General features: G+C 47.4%; 2 protein-coding genes across 2 annotated transcripts; one reads left to right on the forward strand and one right to left on the reverse strand.

Moving 5' to 3' along the window:
• Positions 1-463: 463 nt before the first annotated feature.
• On the forward strand, positions 464-3,002 carry LOC136456562 (heat stress transcription factor A-4b-like). The gene is made up of 2 exons (XM_066456466.1): positions 464-1,034; positions 1,624-3,002. The coding sequence occupies exons 1-2, from the start codon at positions 819-821 to the stop codon at positions 2,707-2,709; spliced, it is 1,302 nt and encodes a 433-aa protein (XP_066312563.1). The 5' UTR covers positions 464-818; the 3' UTR covers positions 2,710-3,002.
• Positions 3,003-8,475: 5,473 nt separating this feature from the next.
• On the reverse strand, positions 8,476-13,287 carry LOC136456561 (probable alpha,alpha-trehalose-phosphate synthase [UDP-forming] 7). Its single transcript, XM_066456465.1, has 3 exons — positions 10,972-13,287; positions 10,127-10,400; positions 8,476-9,344 (listed from the first exon to the last, which is right to left on the reverse strand). Exons 1-3 carry the CDS (start codon positions 13,050-13,052, stop codon positions 8,967-8,969), a joined length of 2,733 nt encoding a protein of 910 aa, XP_066312562.1. The 5' UTR covers positions 13,053-13,287; the 3' UTR covers positions 8,476-8,966.
• Positions 13,288-15,411: the final 2,124 nt, after the last annotated feature.

A 15,411-nucleotide genomic window follows, 5' to 3' on the forward strand; every position in this document is an offset into this window, starting at 1 on the left:
AGCCCAAGCACGGCCTAAAAAATTAGGTCTGACTTTCCCAGTGAGATGGTCATCGGCAGGACTTTTTTGGCCCGACCCGCAAAATGTTTCTATTTCTTCTATGGCCTTTTATATATAGAAAGTAAGACGGAAAGAGTGATAATTTAATTTAGGATAACTATATAAATTGATTTATTTTGGAATGGAGGAAATACTTTGCTAGACAAGCGGCGACAAGCTCCTTTTTCCCAGATCCGACGGTAGCGGAATGCGGATCACGCGGTCGCAGAGCGACGCGGCGCCAATGGTTGCACAGGCCACAGGGAGAGGGCACATCTGCTAGAGTTGGAAATGTCGAGGAAGTCAACCCGCCGGCGGAAGTCAGGGGGAGAACCGCGAGAGGTATCCAACCACTCGCCCTGAGGCCCGATCTCGCACGGCTCCCCCGTGCCCTGCCATCGCATTCGCATCGCCTCCACAAGCCGCGGCGCCTGAACGCGTCACTGCTTACCTAACCCGACCCGACCCGACCCGACCCAACCGAAACCTCGCACTGACAGACGGACGGACGTCGCCTGGCTCCGGCTCCGCGATCGAGGTCGAGGCCCACGCAGCAATCTGGAGTAGCCTTCTGGAAATTTCCACCGATCCGATTCCGAGCGGCAGAAAATTTTCCCTTCTCCCGTCCACCAACCAACCAAACCCAAGCAAGCGGCCTGAGCCATCGCCGCCTCGGATCACAATTCACACCTGGCATGCGCCGCGCCGCCGCCCCCGCCGCAGCCTGAGGAGGAGGAGGAGGAGGAGGAGGAGGAGGAGGAGGCGGTGGTCTGGAGGGGATGGAGGCGGGCGGCGGGGGCGCGTCCTCGCTGCCGCCCTTCCTGAGCAAGACGTACGAGATGGTGGACGACCCGACCACGGACGCCGTGGTGGCGTGGACGCCGCCGGGGGCCAGCTTCGTCGTCGCTAACCAGGCCGAGTTCTGCAGGGATCTGCTCCCCAAGTACTTCAAGCACAACAACTTCTCCAGCTTCGTGCGGCAGCTGAACACCTACGTAAGCCAGCACAGCGCGATCCTTCATTTTTCTTCGCCCCGTCTCCCTCCCTGTCTGTCCACCTGCGGTTTTGGTCGATCGGGGTGCGTGGCGGCGTGCTACTGCCAGCTATGGCTGTCGCGCCTTTGCGAAAACTCTACAATTTGGCATTTGGGGGCCGAATCTTGTTAGCCTTATGGTAGAACAATTGTTTAGGGGTATCGTCTTCGGCCGAATGAATTGTTTTCTTGTTATAGCATAGCGTATTGGCAATTTGCCGATAGCTTTAATTCCATATGCCCATTTTTGCTTTATATATCTAGTACATGTTATCTTGGTGAGATGTTTTTTTTCCTTTTCTAAATCCAACAGAATTAGTGTACGTTTTGACAAATGATGTGCTGTTAAGTGTTAACCCAACAGAATTAGTGTACCTTTTGGCAAATGAAGTGCTGTTGACGGTAAACGCTGTTGAAGTGGCATCTTTCTCCACACCCAAATTAAATCAAATAGAGACCAAAATGATTTAGGATGGTTTCTTCTGATTTATGAGCCTTGACGACTCATATTTCTGTGATGTTGTGGTAATAGCTTCCTGCTTCTTGTGTAGGGCTTTAGGAAAATTGATCCTGAACAATGGGAGTTTGCAAATGAGGATTTCATTAGGGGAGAACGGCACCGACTGAAAAATATACACAGGCGCAAGCCTATATTCAGCCATTCATCGCACACTGGATCTGGACCGTTAGCAGATACTGAAAGGAGGGATTATGAGGAGGAGATCGAAAGGCTTAAGTCTGACAATGCAGCTCTGACCTCAGAGCTTGAAAATAATGCACAAAAGAAACTTGTTACAGAGAAACGAATGCAGGAGCTAGAAGATAAGTTGATCTTTTTGGAGGATCGGCAGAAGAATCTGATGGCATATGTCAGGGATATTGTACAAGCACCAGGATTTTTATCTAGCTTTGTGCAGCAACCTGATCATCACGGAAAGAAAAGGAGATTACCAATACCTATTTCTCTCCACCAAGACGCAAATACTGAGGGGAACCAGATTGTGCAAGGCGGCTTAACGAGCCCACCGGCTTGCAGGGAATCATTTGACAAAATGGAATCTTCCTTGAACTCATTGGAGAATCTCCTTCGGGAAGCGAGTGAAGCATTTAATATTTCATATGATGATGGTCTACCTGGCCCCTCATCTGCTGTTGTTATCACGGAGCTCCATTCATCTGGAGAAAGTGATCCTCATGTACCATCACCTGTGTTAAGGATGCATACATCTTCAGCTAGTGCAGGTGATTCGCTCTCTTCTCGTGATGTAACAGGGTCAACTAGCTGCGCAGAAAGTCCTCCCCTCCCTCAAATGCAGTCCTGTACAGATCCACGAACTAAGGTGTCTGAGATTGATGTTAATATGGAGCCTGCTGTTACAGAAACTGGTCTGTCAAGGGATCAACCTGCCGAGGAGCCTCATGTAGCAACTGGGGTAAACGATGGCTTTTGGCAGCAGTTCCTCATGGAGCAGCCTGGTTCTGATGCACATCAGGAGGCCCAATCAGAAAGGCGAGATGGAGAGGATAAAGGGGATCAGACGAGAATAGGAGATCGGGAAAAAATTTGGTGGGGAAAGAAGAATGTTGAACAGATGACAGAAAAGCTGGGGCATCTCACCTCGGTGGAGAAAACCTGACTGTTGTATTTCTTGTAGCTGAAAAACAGTTAGTACAGAAACACATAGGACGTTGGTGCCTCTGACATGTACTTTGCAGTGTATCATATCTTCGCCACCCGCACCTGATATGTTGACTGACATCGACTTCATACTTTTTCCCCTTGTACTTTGGCCGTGTTTAGAATGATGCAGAGACTAGTTGATATACTTTTGTTAGGAGTGCTGCATTCATACTTGGTCAGTAGACACTTCCTGACTGTTGTCCACAGCTTCTATGATTTCTCAGGTTTGTCGACTTGGTTATTTATGTAGATGATAATATTCCTTTGTTAACTCCGCCTATGGTGGGGCGCCTTTGGTGTCCCAGCATAGCAGGTCCCAAGCCCTGGTAAAGGAGGAGGGTTGTGTTAGGCGTGGCGAGCCAATGTAAAAACTTAGCCACTTTAATGGAGATGAAACCCGAAAGAAAATCGTTGGGGCGTAACCCTCTTAGCGACGCGCCATATCGGAACCCGGGTATGGTGTTAAATGGGCAAGGGCCGGGTCGTCACCCCCGTGACGCGCCGTGTCGTGATCTGGGCATGGTGTCAAGTAACCAAGGATCGGGTCGTCGCTTCCTTAGTGGCGCGCTACATCGGCGCCCGGGTGTAGTGAAAAATGAGCAAGGGTCTTCGCATCTGAGTCGACGGGTGCGAAGGGTAAGGAAGCTAGTCGAACCAACTAGGATCCGTTTAGGTAGTTGGAATGTAGGGTCACTTACTGGTAAGTTAAGAGAATTAGTTGATACCGCGACTAGGAGGCGTGTAAATATATTATGCGTTCAAGAGACTAAATGGAAGGGTCAGAAGGCGAAGGAGGTGGACAATACAGGTTTCAAGCTTTGGTACACAGGGACAGTCGCGAATAGAAATGGAGTAGGAGTTTTGATTGATAAGAGCCTCAAGAATGGTGTGGTGGGAGTGAGAAGGCAAGGAGATAGGATTATCTTAGTCAAGCTTGTCGTTGGTGATATGGTCTTGAACGTAATTAGTGCGTATGCCCCCCAAGTAGGCCTCGACGAGAGTGTTAAGAGACAGTTCTGGGAAGACTTAGATGGCATGGTTAGAGCTATACCTAGTAGTGAGAAGCTTTTTATAGGAGGAGATCTTAATGGGCATGTAGGTACTACAAGCGCAGGTTTCGAGGCAGTTCATGGAGGTTTTGGGTATGGCAGTAGGAATCAGGAGGGGGAGGAAGTTCTGGACTTCGCGGTAGCTTTTGACCTGATGATAGCCAACACTTTATTTAGAAAGAGAGAATCTCATCTAGTGACCTTCAGTAGCGGACAACACTGTAGCCAGATTGACTTTGTCCTCGCAAGAAGAAAGGACAAACGAGCATGCTTGGATTGCAAGGTGATACCAGGAGAGTGTGTTGTTTCTCAACATAAGCTTTTGGTGGTAGATTTTCGTTTTCAGGTACGGGCCCGTAGGGATAAACAAGCTAAGATTGAAAGAACAAAGTGGTGGAAACTGAAAGGGGAGACGTCAGAGGTATTTAGGGAAAGGGTTATCAAAGAGGGCTCTTGGAAGGAAGAAGACGACATAAACAACATGTGGGACAAGATGGCAACCAACATTCGGAAGGTAGCCTCAGAGGTGTGTGGAGTAACCAAGGGAAGGGGACGCGAGGCTAAAGATACTTGGTGGTGGAACGAGGAAGTCCAAAGGGCTATTAAAGAGAAGAAAGAATGCTATAGACGCTTGTACCATGACAGGAGTGTGGACAACATAGAGAAGTACAAGGTGGCAAAGAAGACTGCAAAACGAGCTGTAAGTGTGGCAAAGGGTACAGCGTACGAGGATCTTTACCAACATCTGAGTACGAAGGAAGGAGAGAAGGACATTTATAGGATGGCTAGGGTTCGTGAGAGAAAGACACGGGACTTCAACCAAGTTAAGTGCATTAAGGATGAAAGGGAGCACCTCTTGGTGAAGGAGGATGAGATCCGACATCGATGGCAAGAGTATTTTGACAAATTGTTCAATGGTGAGAATATGGACACAACATTTCAGTTGGATGACTCTTTTGATGACACCAATAGGCGCTTTGTGCGGAGAATCCAAGAATCTGAGGTCAGAGAGGCGTTGAAAAGGATAAAAGGAGGTAAGGCGATGGGACCGGATGGTATCCCAATCGAGGTGTGGAGATGTCTCGGGGACATAGCTATAGTATGGCTAACCAAGCTGTTCAACCATATTTTTCGATCGAACAAGATGCCTGATGAGTGGAGGAGAAGTATATTGGTACCGATCTACAAGAATAAAGGGGATATTCAAAGTTGTACGAATTACCGGGGAATTAAGTTGATGAGCCATACTATGAAGCTATGGGAAAGAGTTATCGAGCATCGCTTGAGAGCAATAACGCGGGTCTCTATGAACCAATTTGGTTTCATGCCCGGAAGGTCAACTATGGAAGCCATTTTCTTAGTAAGACAAGTTATGGAGCGGTATAGGGAGAAGAAGAAGGACCTACACATGGTTTTTATTGACTTGGAGAAGGCTTATGATAAAATACCAAGGAATGTTATGTGGTGGGCTTTGGACAAACATAAAGTCCCAACGAAATACGTCGGGCTCATTAAGGACATGTACAACAATGTTGTGACTAGAGTTCGAACAAGTGATGGAGACACGGATGACTTCCCGATTAGGATAGGACTACATCAAGGGTCAGCTTTGAGCCCTTATTTATTTGCTTTAGTGATGGATGAGGTCACAAGGGACATACAAGGGGACATCCCTTGGTGTATGCTTTTCGCGGACGATGTAGTGCTAGTTGATGAAAGCCGGACAGGAGTGAACCAGAAACTGGAGTTATGGCGGGAGACTTTGGAGTCCAAAGGTTTTAGACTCAGTAGAACTAAAACTGAGTATATGAGATGTGATTTCGGCACTACTACTCGGGAGGAGGAAGATGTTAGTTTGGAAGGTCAAGTAGTGCCTAGGAAGGATACCTTTCGATATTTAGGATCAATGCTACAGAGGGACGGGGATATTGATGAAGATGTTAGCCATAGAATCAAAGCAGGGTGGATGAAGTGGCGGCAAGCGTCTGGTGTCCTATGCGACAAAAGGGTACCACAGAAGCTAAAAGGCAAGTTTTATAGGACGGCGATTAGACCTGCTATGTTGTATGGTGCAGAATGTTGGCCTACGAAAAGACGACATGTTCAACAGCTAAGTGTCGCGGAAATGCGTATGTTGCGTTGGATTTGCGGTCATACAAGAAAGGATCGAGTTCGGAATGATGATATACGTGAGAGATTAGGGGTAGCGCCAATTGAAGAAAAGCTTGTCCAACACCGGTTGAGATGGTTTGGACATGTGCAACGGAGACCTCCAGATGCACCGGTGCGTAGCGGAATCCTAAGCCAGGACAGTAACGTGAAGAGAGGCAGAGGAAGACCGAAGTTGACTTGGGTAGAGGCAATAAAAGGAGACTTGAAAGGATGGAATATACCCAAAGACTTAGCCTTAGATAGGAGTGCTTGGAAGACAGCTATTCACGTGCCTGAACCTTGATTGCTTCTGATGGGTTTCAACTCTAGCCTACCCCAACTTGTTTGGGACTTAAAGGCTTTGTTGTTGTTGTTGTATAATATTCCTTTGTTCTTGAATAGTACTCCCTCCTTTCCAAATTATAATAAGTTTTGACTTTTCTAGATTTATAACTTTTGCTATGTACCTAGATTCATGTTATGTTGGATACATAATAAAAATTATGAATCTAGAAATGCCAAAACATCTTATAATTTGGGACGGAGGAAGTAGTATCTATGTAGACTAAAGATCCAATTGCACTTCTGAAACATCATGTTTTTCATAGCCACACCACTTCTGTCAGAATTTTCAGAGATGTGCTACCTCTCTTTCTTCATGTCTCATTTATTCATTTTATGCCGTTTGCCCTGCTTAATTATACTCTTTGTTTCCAAAAAATGCAATTTTAGATTTAGATCTAGTCAAAATTTCTTTAAATCTGACTAAATTTATAGAAAATATTATTCTCCAAATAAATTTATTATGAAAATATATTTCATGATTAATCCAATGTACTTATACAATATCATAAATGTTAGTGTTTTTTATCTATATATATTTGTTAAAATTTTAAATAGATTGTCTCTTGTAAAAAACGAAAAGTGCATCTTTTTGGTTGGAGAAAGTTTGAATTTCCTATTGGTATACTGCCAGAATGTTAAATCTTTTAGATTGTTTTCAGCTTTGTTGAATGATAGACCTTTATTTTCGTTATGCTGGCCTGGGCGGCTTATGTCCCGTTTTCCCAAAGTTTCTGCCCGGTCCGTAATCATATGGATCTGCTTCGTTCAAATGTTTAGAATATGATGATTGCGTTCATGCCTGACCTACCCAGTACTCCCTCCGTCCATAAAAGAATGCAATTCTCGCTTTTCGAGGAGTCAAACTATTTAAACTTTGACTAAATTTATATATATATATATATATATATATATATATATATATATATATATATATATAATATCCACATTTATGAGACAAAATAAATACCATTAGAATAGTTATATAATATATTTTTATAATAAATTTATTTGGAGGCATAAATACTAATATTATTTACTATAAACTTAATCAAACTTGAGTTTGATTGACTGACATAAATCATATAATTGTATTTTTTTGTAGACAGATAGAGTAACAATACATTGGGACTTTGGGAGGCAATGCTTCCCCTGCCTTCAGATTGCCCTTTCTGCCCACCGGCAGCATCTCCCCTGACCAGATCAACTTGCTGATGCTGACGCATCACGCACGGCACTGCTCCAGCGTCCACTGTACTCAAGAAAGTACGGTGTACTGTATTTACCATGCACCGGCTACAATTTCTAGTGTCCGTGTGTGTGTTCACTGTTCAGCCCACATGGCATACGGCTGCTGCACGATTTGATCGTTGGGTGCGATGTCTCCAAGCTCCTGTTCTGCAAGACGATGCTTGCAATTACAGGGGCCAGCGTGCCATTGTGCATGGTAGGTAGGTTGGCGTGCTGAGATGCACTTTGCATTTCCATGTTCGCAGATGCATTTTAAGGTGCCACCACGCATGGTGCTGTGCAAAATGCTCATCAGGAGTACCTGTATATGCATATCGGCTGGGTATAAATACCTGGGCCGGTCCATGGCTTTTAAGGTGCCATCACGCATGGTACTGTGCAAAATACTCATGAGTGCCTGTATATGCATATCGGCAGTACCTAGGCCGGTCTATGTTTCAGCCTACTCTACCATGATTTCTGTCTGTTGTTCTGTCCAGCTGAACATTTCACGCTGAACAAACGTCCAGTAAATCGGCAATGCCCTAATAGGGTCATGGCAGTTGAACTCCGTAGTGTTTTACTTACTTTTTGTTTATATATATACATATATTATATATAATAGTATAGATACGAGACGCATCACTTCGCTAGGAACCTATACTGCAAGATCCATGATAGCATAAATGGTTGTCCGTGTTACCCGAAGAAATCGAAGGGTAAGAACGCGACCAGTCCACAGAAAACCTTTGCTACTACTACAAGCAAAGCTGCCACACAACGCCCAACATAATCACCAAGCATCCAGCGCTGATGGGCAATGGTAATCAAAATTGACAGGCACCTAAAAATATGCTATCTTCCACCTAAAGGCATTTCTCAACGTAACCCCAGAAAACTTAAAAAAAAACACACGCACATGAGGGGAAAACGTAGGAGCAAAACCATCATAGAGAAGGAGCCAAGATCCGGCTTTGAATCAATTAATCAATTCAAACCTCACCCCTGAGATTGCTACTACTGATGGTTCAAAAAGTGACACCACTTTGTAATGTCGTGTTAATAAGGGATCATATCACAAGCTGCGCACGTGCTCCTTTCACATTTCCCACTCCTATACCTCCCCACAATCACTTCAGCCACACAGTTCCCTTGCCTTCTGTGAGGCTTTCATTTTACTTCAACCAGAAATGAGAATGTGAAAGAACGTGCCAAGAAAGTCGGCGAGTCAGCTATGAACATATGGATCTACGCCTAGCAGCAACAGACTGTACTATCTTGCCCAACTGGAGAAACTCTGGAGTACAGCAGATTGAGAAGCTTCCCTCTGGAGCATCCGTAGAACCAGTTGTTAGTAGTCAAACTTCATATCCATCAGAAAATCGTGTAGAATTGACTATTGAAACAATCATCATATTCTGAAAATGCAAGAGAAAACTGGCTAAGACCCTCCAATTGGTCTATCACTGGATTCTGATTGTTCGTCACCAATATCAAGCGATGAGATAGATGCAGCCAATTCATCAGCCGAATCAGTCTCCAGTTCAGGTCCTGTGGCATCTGCAAGTGCGCTCAGCATAGTGACCACTTCGAATGTATCGTCCAGGTAGAATTTGGCTTTGCTTGGTTTTTGTCCCACAGTGCACGCAAACAGTGATGTTCTTGGATCAACCACATTCCTCTTAACGATATCAGCAATATTTTCAAACATGTCCTCATCGGACCTATCATCGCCGATGCACAATACGAAATCCGCCTGCTTTCCTCTCTCCTTCACTGATGCAAGTATCCTCTCGGCAACTATTCCCTTGCTTACTCCCTGCAGATTAGTGCACAACAAAGGAATCAATTTTAAATAAGTAAATACCAGAAACTAAGTGAAGGTCAATCATGCAAGGTAAAAAAAAACCATATGAATCAACTTATACTTCACGACTAGTACTAACCACTTGCAGGAAAAATTTTGCAGAAGGCAAGAAAGGTGGTAAAGTAACTACAGCCTAGTAGCCTAGTAGGCTACTAAGCCAAAACTCTAAAACCTGCAGAAAAGCATCACCATGCTGCTTTTTAGAAAGTTGCTTTCCCACAACCAGATAAAAATCCAAAACAGGCCCAAATGAGATCTTCTATAACTGAGGGGAGCTACTAGCTTAATAAAAAAAAAAGGGCGTACCCAGTGCAGAGAGCTCCCGCTCTGTGCGGGGTCTGGGGAAGGGTGTTAGTGGCAAGCCTTACCCTCGCCTGTGCAATGCGAGGAGACCGCGACTCGAACCCGGGACCTTCCGGTCACAGGCGGTAAGACTCTACCGCTTGCACCAGGCCCGCCCTACTAGCTTAATACTGAACAAAAATGAAGCCAACATATTTGCAACAAGAAAAAGAACTGTACTGGGTCCTTTCAAACTTTTGAAGCTAATTATCATATTAACTGTGAGAAAACAAAGGGTGCTAGCTGAACTCAGTGGTCTACAGTTCAACTCTACCTTTTAGACTCGTGAAAAATATAATATGAAATATTTTTTTAAGGCGTAAATAATGAACTTATAAGTTGAAACCACAGATCTTCAAGAAAGGATTTGAAAGGCTAAAAGATGAACGAACCTGTGGTTTGACTTCAACAATAAACTGGCCACTCTTGACAGAGACTGGTTCATTTGCTAGTACACTTTCCAGGTGATCAAGCATCTCCTTTGCCTGTGAGGATCCAAAGCCTGGGTCAGCATCCTGATGGTGCCACACCAAGGCACTTTCCTTGGTCTCAATGTAGGATCCATCAGTTGCTTCTGTATACAACTTCATCACTGGTGTCGCCATTTGCATCCATCCGAAGTCCAAGGCCTGAGTGCATGTTTGCCACTCTTCTTCTCTAGACCACCTACCAAAATTTTGAAATCTTATTTCACAGAACCTTTCTAGCTAAGACAATTCAATAGCAGCCGATTAAACCAATTACTGCCATTAACTAACTAGCACACATTATCTAAAAAACTAACCAGCAAACAAGATAGCCTATGATTGATCTATCACGTTCATGTTCTTATACAATCTCTAGGTTAAGTGATGTTAATGCTCCGTACAATCCAAAAAGGGGAAACATTAAGAACCAACTTAACAGCCTCCATACAATATTGAAGTGCTAATTGATAAACTTAAAACCATCAACCATGAAAGGTAGCAATACTCCCTTCATAATTCGTCAATTCCATAAAACACTATTAAGGGTTTTGTTTTTTAATCTCTTTTCCGATGCATTATAGCTCTTCCCAGTTTCACAGAGAATGTAATCAATGTAACTTAAAACCTTATACAGTAAGTTCAAAGTTTAGTAGTAATAACTATGAAAAAAACAAGACAGCTGTATTGTTCTTGCTAAATATAGAAAAAAAATATCCAGCTGCAACTACTTCGCAAAAAAGTATCAGTTGTGCAGAAATGGAAAATCGTACCTCAAGAAGTAACCATGTTCAGCTGCAATCCCCAATTTTGGACATGAGGAGAACCACTTTCCCAACGTATCTTTGTCTCGCCCACTGACAATAAAAACGATGTTTCTACTATCTGAGCAAAGGGTATTGATGATGCTCAAAACCTCTGGACTAGGTTCCTTGTTGATGGAAGTTTGAGGAACCAGAGTTCCATCATAATCAAGCAATATAGCCCTGCTCTCTGAAATCTCATAAGCATTAACAATCAAATCCATGTTAAGCTTTGTGAAATGAGAGTCCAAGGCCACCACCCTGAAACCAAAACCCAACCCTATGCCCCAACAAGTCCTCGTAAAGTGCTCCTTACAAGCCCTTTGCAAGTCTTGGATGAAGCTCTTTGACCAAAAAGCAACATCATGGCTGCTGACATAACGGTAATGTTTCTCATGCCTCAACTGTTTTTCCTGTTCCGGCATTGAAATGGCCTCATTCATCGCCTCTGCAGTTGCCTCTATATTCCATGGGTTAACCCTAATAGCACCACTCAGTGACGGTGAGCAGCCAATAAACTCTGACAAAACCAGCATGCTCTTCTTTGGCCCACTCACCTCTGACATGGACTCAGATCCTGGTGCACCCTGCCTACAGACAATGTATTCATATGGTGTCAAGTTCATCCCATCCCTCACAGCAGTCACCACCACACATTCAGCTATTGTATAATAGGCAATCTTCTCAACACTTGACACATCACGATCGATGAAAACAACAGGGCTATACCCTGGCTGGCCAAAGTCTCCATTGATCCTCTGGCAGCTCTCCTCAATCTCAGCCTGGATGGCTTCCAGATCCTTACCCCTTCCACGGGCTGGGTTAGCAATCTGCACTAACACTGCTCGCCCTTGCCACTTGGGATGTGTCCTCAACATGTTCTCAAAGGCAAGAAGCTTCAAATTGATCCCCTTAAAGATATCCATATCATCCACACCAAGCAAGACAGTTTTCCCCTGGAACTGCTGTTGAAGCTCAGAAAGTCGCCATTCTCTATCAGGCAAGCGCAGACCTGACTGTAATTGACCCATATGAATTCCCACTGGCATGATTTTGATCCCAACAGTGCGGCCAAAGTAATCCAATCCAATGTACCCACGCTTGGACTGGTATTCAATTCCCAGCATCCTACTGCAGCACGAGAGGAAGTGCCTGGCGTAATCGAAAGTGTGGAACCCAATGAGGTCACAGTTGAGCAGAGCCTTCAATATCTCCTCGCGAACAGGGAGGGTGCGGTAGATCTCGGACGAGGGGAAGGGGCTGTGTAGGAAGAATCCGATGCGGAGGCGGTTGAAGCAACGGCGGAGGAAGGTAGGCAGCGCCATGAGATGGTAGTCGTGAACCCAGACGTAGTCCTCCTCCGGGTTGATTACCTCCACGACCTTCTCGAAGAAGAACTTGTTGGCGAGCACGTACGCCTCCCAAGCGCTGCGGTCGAAGCGACCGTTGCCTGGTGACGAAGTGGCGATGGAGGAAGAGGTGGTGGCGGCAGACGCGGATGATGAGAAGGGGAGCATGTAGTGAAACAGAGGCCAGAGTTGGCGCTTGCAGAAGCCGTGGTAGAACCGGTCGTTGAGGTGGTCAGGTAGGAACACCGGCGCGCAGCGGAATCGGTCGAGCAGCGCCTGCGACACCTCGTCCTGCTCGGCTACGGGGACATCGGCTCGGAGGGAACCGACGAAGAGCACTTCCATCTCGTCGGGAATGCCGTCGCGGAGCTGGAGCAGGAGCGAGTCGTCGTCCCATGAGAAGGACCATCCTCGACCGTCGGGCCTTCGACGCGCGACGATGGGCAACTGATTCGAGACCACTATGACGCGGTCCGCCGCCACCGACGAGGGCACGTCGGAGGCAACGCTGCTGGTCGCCGCCGGCTCCGACTCGTCCTCGCCGTCGAGCTCCGACAGCGTCCCCGGCACCGTCATCACCCGCGACATCCGCCTCATCCCGAACGATCCCTGCCTCTGCCGCCCGCTGCCGCCGGCCGGGCCCAGCGCCGCGAAGTTGCCCTCCGCGAGGTCGAGCAGGTTGGTATACGACCGCGACATCATGGCTGAAACACCGAGCAGAGCAAAGAGAAAGCTTCGCCGCGAGAGGTGAACAAACCCTAGCCCTTCGGATCAGCGGGAACGATGGTTTCACCAAACCCTAAGAGGAGGAAGAGGAGAGGAGTTGGTGTTCCGCTTTGATCTGATCTGATGGCGGCGGCGATAGAGGGAGAGGTGGTGGGTTCGCGAATTCGGAATGGGAAACGCGACCGGCGCGAGGCGAGAGGTCGGGGAGGGGGGAAGGCAAAGGACGCGCCCGTATATTCCACGGGTGTGTTGGTCTCGGCGCACTAGGCCTCTCCTGGACCACTCGTCACTGGCATATGGTCCCATGGGTCTGTCGGTGTGTTAGAGCTCCTTGGACCGCGCCTAGGGACGAGTTGCCTCGGGAAAAGAAGATAAGGTTGCGCTTGCCCCCTCCGATGCCAGCTGGCGTCACGCGCCCCACCTTCACCTGTGGGGACCGCTCACTGGACGGTGCAGATACGAGCAGTTCGGGCCGCGCCGGCATGATCAACAGCCGTGATCGTCCAAGCCACCAGAGGGGGCTGGTGGTTCGAAGGGCAATGGGCCCGCTTTAAAGAACTGTTGGCAATTTTATCTCTTCCTGGGGGGTTGGTTTGGATGTTTTCCTCAATGGCATACTTCGCGTATAGGAACTGCCACGTCGCTTTGCCCGTGTGACGTCAGCTGTGACGAGTGGGGAGTGACTCCTTACCACGTCCTCTGCTCTATCCAACTCCCGCGTTCTTTGCCTTTCTCGACAACAACAGGAATTATCGAATCCGTCTTCACCTCAGAATCCTCCGATAATTTCCCGACATACTTCACGGTTTTATAAGGCCAGTATACGATTCCAACTTGTCGAATTGGTGGTACTTTGGATAACATCGCGACGATTTTCTGTTATTTTGCATTCCGTCTCCGTCCTATTCGCAATCCAAAGGCTTTCACATCCGTAGCCTGTAACTACAATGTCAGCCAGGTGCGGCGAGCCAACTTTGTGACGCTGAATACAACAGAAGACGTCGATGACCACCATGTTCGCTTTATCGTTTTCTTATAAGCCGGCTGATGTTTATTTGTTGTGAGCTAATAAGCATGGCTGATACGATCAAACGAATATGTGGTAATACCAAGTTAATCCAAGTAATTGACCTGTACACAAGACGCTTAACGAAGCAGTCCAAACCAAGTTTATTTATTTTAAATTCTCCGAACCGATTGCTGTCAAAAGAGAAAAGACCCTCCCAGAGGCGGAGGCGGCTGGCTGGATCCGCGTCGTCCAGCGAGCGAACGCACAGATCGGCGCCGGGGGCGCGGTCAGCTAAGCTGGTCGTTGCCAGACGCCAACTCGGAACCGGCTCCGGCTGGTCCGCGACTTGATCCGTCGTCGTACGTGTTGACCACGCGGGCGAGGAGCGGAGCCGGGGCCACGGCTGGCTGACCAGCGACAGTTGAACCACGTGGTGGTGGTGGCAACTGGAGGGTGGCGGGTCGCGTTGCCCTGCGGCGAGCCCCGACCCACGCGCGTGAAGGCTGCTGTGATTATGAGCGGGCGGCGGCCACCGTCGCCCTAGCTGCGTCCGCGTCGGCGTCGAGTCAGCCACCCCATCCGCGTCGGCGTCGGCGTCGGAACGGAGAAGGATTTTACATGCAAAAGCATTTCGAAGCTGTCTTATCCTGTTCTATGTGTGGACTCCAGGTTGGACTGTTAGGTCAGGCCCAGCGCGGCGGCGACGGCCAGTCTCCGTGCGCGAAGCTATTCTAGTATTCTTTTATCTATATTTTACACTAAAAAATAACAAAGCATGTGCTGATAAGTTCGGTCGGTGCTGATTTACTGTGAGAGAAAAACACGGTTAGCTGACTGATAAGCCCTGGCTAAAACCAACAAATGAATAGGTTGTTAGGGTACCCGAAGAGTAGGAGTCAATGGTCATCAACGTTGATTCATCCCAGCAGTCAAGAGCGCGTCAGTCGACCTCTTGAGGGCAGGCTCCGTCTCGCACGATCCCAAGACCGCGGGGGTCTCACCCAAGGCCGCGGGCTCCGCCTCGCCCGGCCCCTTGGGACGAGCTTCGTCTCGCACGATCATAAGGACACGGTTTCCGCCTCGCGCCGACCCCTCGGGTGAGGGCTCTGTCTCGCCCGACCCCAAGGATGTGGGCTCCGTCTTGTCCGACATTGAGGCCGCGGGTTCCGTCTCGCCCGACATCGAGGACGCGGGCTTCGTCTCGCCCGACCCTAAGGCTGTAGGCTTCGCCTCGGTCGACGGGGACCCATACCGCCGCCAACCACTCCAGGTCCAAGCGTATGGGACTGGGTCAAAACTCTGACACCAGGGAAGAGGCTGGCATCA

This window comes from Miscanthus floridulus, chromosome 6, assembly GCF_019320115.1.
Source record: "Miscanthus floridulus cultivar M001 chromosome 6, ASM1932011v1, whole genome shotgun sequence".
NCBI lineage: Eukaryota > Viridiplantae > Streptophyta > Magnoliopsida > Poales > Poaceae > Miscanthus > Miscanthus floridulus.

Bases quoted from the DNA above. Each gene is read 5' to 3' on its own strand.
- LOC136456562 (XM_066456466.1), top strand. From the start codon at position 819: ATGGAGGCGGGCGGCGGGGGCGCGTCCTCGCTGCCGCCCTTCCTGAGC. The intron at 1,035-1,623 runs GTAAGCCAGCAC...CTTCTTGTGTAG, and splicing joins TGCGGCAGCTGAACACCTAC to GGCTTTAGGAAAATTGATCC.
- LOC136456561 (XM_066456465.1), bottom strand. From the start codon at position 13,052: ATGATGTCGCGGTCGTATACCAACCTGCTCGACCTCGCGGAGGGCAAC. The intron at 10,401-10,971 runs GTACGATTTTCC...AAATTTTGGTAG, and splicing joins GAACATGGTTACTTCTTGAG to GTGGTCTAGAGAAGAAGAGT. The intron at 9,345-10,126 runs GTTCGTTCATCT...ACTAATCTGCAG, and splicing joins TTGTTGAAGTCAAACCACAG to GGAGTAAGCAAGGGAATAGT.